Here is a 3716-nt window from a genome sequence, read left to right as displayed (position 1 = left end):
GGGAATGCGGAAGTGAGTGCCATCAAGCTCGGGACATCTCTTCAAGTAGTAGCATTTCTGTTAACTCCGTGGTTTGAAAATGTCAACAAAATGATTTTCCCCAATTAATTTGAATGATATATTCTGTCGCAAGAGTATATCGTAACTCTGGTAACTTTATCGTTGTTTCCCCATCATTTTACCACATTTTTATTACAGTTTGTCCAAAAAACACCACAGATGACACAATGAAAATCAAGAAATGTACATTTTAACAATAGTTTATTCATACGTAATGCTAACAAATAACATTTCCAGTATGATTTTGAACATTTGTGATGCAAATGTGTCTTTTAAATGTATTGTCTTTTCCAGTCATCATCTTTAATCAAGCTCGAAGCTAATAAGACACAATTACTTCTTCTATTTGCGGAGCCCATTGATGTTGTCTGGCACGAGACCCTCCATGACGGCACGTTTTGACTCTAAAATCTGCAAGATTGATTGAAAAAAAAAGATTCTTGGAATGAACAATACATTCTATGTCATCTAAAAATGTGCAGTATTCACCTGGAAGTTAGCACTGAGGCCAATGATGCTCTGCATGTTAGTGCTGTAATAGCCCAGCACATACTGTCCACCCAGCAGAGGGATATCGTCCTTATCCACTGAGATCTAGCGACCCAAAACACATATTAGCAGTCAAAAGTTTAGAAACACCCTCTAATTCCCTGTTTCGTTATTGTTTGAAAATATTTCTTTTAAAAATAAAAATTGTACATTCATACTTAAGTCATGCGCACACCATTTCGATTTGTAAAATGCGCATCACCTGTATGACTTCATCAATCTCAGGCAACTCGTCCTCTCGAACCCACACAAAAGTCTCATAGTCGCTTGAACTCTTGAAGCCGACCTGCGATCCGACAGCACGATGTTGGTTTATCATTACCTCCGCCAAGCAAAATGGATTTGTTTTTCCCTGGCACGCACCTTATAGAGGCCGATCCAGTCCCACGTTGAGGAGAGGAAGTCTTCCTGGACCGTGTAGTTGAGGAGAGCGTCCTGGTCGGCGCTCCAGACGCCTTCAGGTGATACATGAACCAGCGGAGTGTCAAAGTGTTTCCTTAGCTGCAACGACAACAAAACTTCAGAATGCAGACAAGCCAGAACCTGACAGAAGTGTAGTGGCTCAGGATAGAGGCCATAAGGTCATCTGTCTTGTCTCTCACCTCCAGACTGAAGCTGGCCATGACAGGCTTATGGTCGCTAATGCCATAGCTCATATCACTGGTGTATTTATCTTGATTGACCACCAGAGGGTACTCGTCCAGGCTGTCGTCCGTAGCGGTGGACAACTTGTCGTCGTCGTCTTCCGATGGTATGTTTTTGGGTTTGAGCCGCCATAGGATGCGGTCGGTCCATGCAGGCTTTCGCTTCTTGCCGCTATATGACGCGACACAAGATCAAGGCTTGTCGTTTAGCCAACATCCTGACCTTACGGTACTAACGCGAGACCTTGATTTTCGCTCATTCGCATAATTTAGTTATCTGCTCTAAATTATGTCAAATAATGCTATGCTGTTATTAGTGTATTATTTAAAAATGCAAACCGCTATCAACAGGATTTGAGCTAGCTTGGACAAGTGTGGGATGAGACACATTTGTCATTGTCTATTTGTATGTGTGTTACCCGAGGTCGTAGGCGTCGGAGTTCCGGCTGAACTTGTAGGTTGGTTTGAAATTCAGGGGTCCCTCCTCAAACTCCTGCAGGAAGGCCTCTTTCTTCTTCATGGTGAGCAACTGCACAAACAGGAAGTAAAGTTGCACCTGTGTGTGTGTGTCTGTGTGCATGTGCGTGTGTGTCACCTGGTCCTTGCTCCACAGCAGGTTGAGACGTCCGCCATTGATGGACGAGCGCAAGAAGTGCAGGCCATGGTCAGCAATGCGGAAGTTCAAATCTCCAAACCAGAACACAAGCCTGTGTAGTCAGGAATGTGGATGAGATATCTTATGGACCCTTGTGTCCCGTTTTTGTTGTTGACTAACTTGTGGTCCAGAACCCGACGTGCATCATCCGTGTCGAACTCTTGCGTCTCTAGGATGTGCTCAAACTCATCGACACGCTGCAGGGCGTGGCTCATGTGCGCCGCCAGGTGGCAATTGAGGAAGCATACCTTGTGGCCATAGAAGGAAAAGCGCACCGACACCGCCCCTTTGTTTCCCTAAAATAAAAAAAACACTAATTCAGAATGAAATTATTTTTTTATTGAATTTTGAAATCCATACCCAGTATCCAAAGATGCCGGTACGAGTGTATGTGCTGTGGATATCTCGGATGTAAGGCAGGTGTGACTGTTTGGCGAACACCAACATCAGTAAACCTTGCATCCTCACTGCCGCCACCTATAGGACGCTCATGGAATTACATTCGTCAGGCTTTGACGAGAAAGCCAAAATTGTCGTGAGTTTTTTTTGGTCACCTTGATGAAGCCTCGCGGCGCCAGTGTGTCCATGAAGACGTGACTCCACGAATCCTCGACGATCAAGTCCGAGATGAATCGGACTGGCGTGGCGCAGACTTCCTGTAGCCTGGCACAAGACAACACATTTGGATTCACATCTGGTTTCAAATCAGTTGACTAACATGTACTTCACATCAGATTCTCACCCAATGACGTAGAGATCGGTGGGCGGTTGGACGTCGAGCTGCAACAGTGAGGTGACGTCATCGGGAGGCTCCGCCGTGGCCACGTTCCATGTCACCATGTGCAGCCTGTTAACATGATTCAAATTGGTCAATAAAAGATAAGTGGTTCTCTTTTGAAGACCACCATTTCTGATTTTTCACATCAGTTCTGCTTTCACACCTGTTTACACTGCATCTGGTTTCAAATCGATTTCTGATTCTCTTTCATCAGTCTTTGACTCTCTCACGTCCATTTGCAATGTTTTTTTTTGCATTCATTAGGTTTCATAACTGCTTTTCTCCATCTAGACCCATTTCATTAGGTACACCGACACAGTCGAAAGCACGAGCGCGTACGATGGGGCCTTGGCGGAGGTACACCTGAAGGCGTTGGTGGGCGGCGCAAAGCACGAGCATAGCTGGAAAGCGTCGTCCAACGTGCGCGACATCTCCTCGCTGGCCTCGTCCTCCGAGCTCATGTCGTCGATGCGGCTCAGGAGTTGAGCCAACTTCTGGCGAAGAAGCATTCTGGAGGAGGAGGACGACGACGTGGACGCGCCGCTCGCCGCGCTGTCCGAGCGCGTCCGGGCTCGGCCTGACAGGAAGTCCATCTTCTTTGAGTAAAATGATTTCCTCAAATGTCCGCTGAGAAAGAAGTTTCCTCCGCAAACCTCCGTCCATAATAAAAGCAGCGATATGGATTTGGAGATTTAAGTGAGGAATGTGGAGGCTGGTGTAATAAGCGGGTTACCCGGGAGGCCGCCATTCCGCAATCTCAGGCTGCCCACTATTGAGCGGACAATGGCATTAGGCTTCTTTTGGATGTGTTCCACTTTTCCACCCAAGTGGGTAAGAGGTCAACCCGCATGCTAAAATTCTTGTTGGGGGCGGGGGGGGGGGGAGGTTCCTTGTACATCCATTTCAAAGGTGTTTACATCTATCCTCGTTCCATTAAATGTGGTTCAAATGTGTGTTTTTATTTCCTATATTCGCTTTCCTAAAGAAATGTAGCAAAGATCAAGTCACATGCAGAGACTTAAGCGGAGTG

At 46.1% G+C, this 3716-nt stretch overlaps 1 protein-coding gene across 1 annotated transcript; it reads right to left on the bottom strand.

Annotated features, from left to right (window-relative positions):
• Positions 1–304: 304 nt before the first annotated feature.
• Positions 305–3279, bottom strand: inpp5kb (inositol polyphosphate-5-phosphatase Kb). Its single transcript, XM_085936616.1, has 12 exons — positions 3026–3279; positions 2651–2818; positions 2463–2571; positions 2269–2385; positions 2029–2204; positions 1849–1960; positions 1673–1782; positions 1212–1425; positions 973–1110; positions 812–895; positions 550–654; positions 305–471 (listed from the first exon to the last, which is right to left on the bottom strand). The coding sequence occupies exons 1-12, from the start codon at positions 3277–3279 to the stop codon at positions 403–405; spliced, it is 1656 nt and encodes a 551-aa protein (XP_085792742.1). The 3' UTR covers positions 305–402.
• Positions 3280–3716: the final 437 nt, after the last annotated feature.

The sequence above is a fragment of the Syngnathus leptorhynchus genome, chromosome 17 (genome assembly GCF_054491065.1).
Source record: "Syngnathus leptorhynchus isolate UIUO chromosome 17, UIUO_Slep, whole genome shotgun sequence".
In the NCBI taxonomy this organism is placed as follows: domain Eukaryota; kingdom Metazoa; phylum Chordata; class Actinopteri; order Syngnathiformes; family Syngnathidae; genus Syngnathus; species Syngnathus leptorhynchus.
Note: the sequence above shows the minus strand (reverse complement) of the source record. Positions and strands in the feature narration are given on the sequence as shown.

Bases quoted from the DNA above. Each gene is read 5' to 3' on its own strand.
- inpp5kb (XM_085936616.1), bottom strand. From the start codon at position 3,279: ATGGACTTCCTGTCAGGCCGAGCCCGGACGCGCTCGGACAGCGCGGCG. The intron at 2,819-3,025 runs GTACGCGCTCGT...GTGAAAAATCAG, and splicing joins ACCTCCGCCAAGGCCCCATC to AAATGGTGGTCTTCAAAAGA. The intron at 2,572-2,650 runs GTGAGAATCTGA...GTCTTGTGCCAG, and splicing joins ACCGATCTCTACGTCATTGG to GCTACAGGAAGTCTGCGCCA.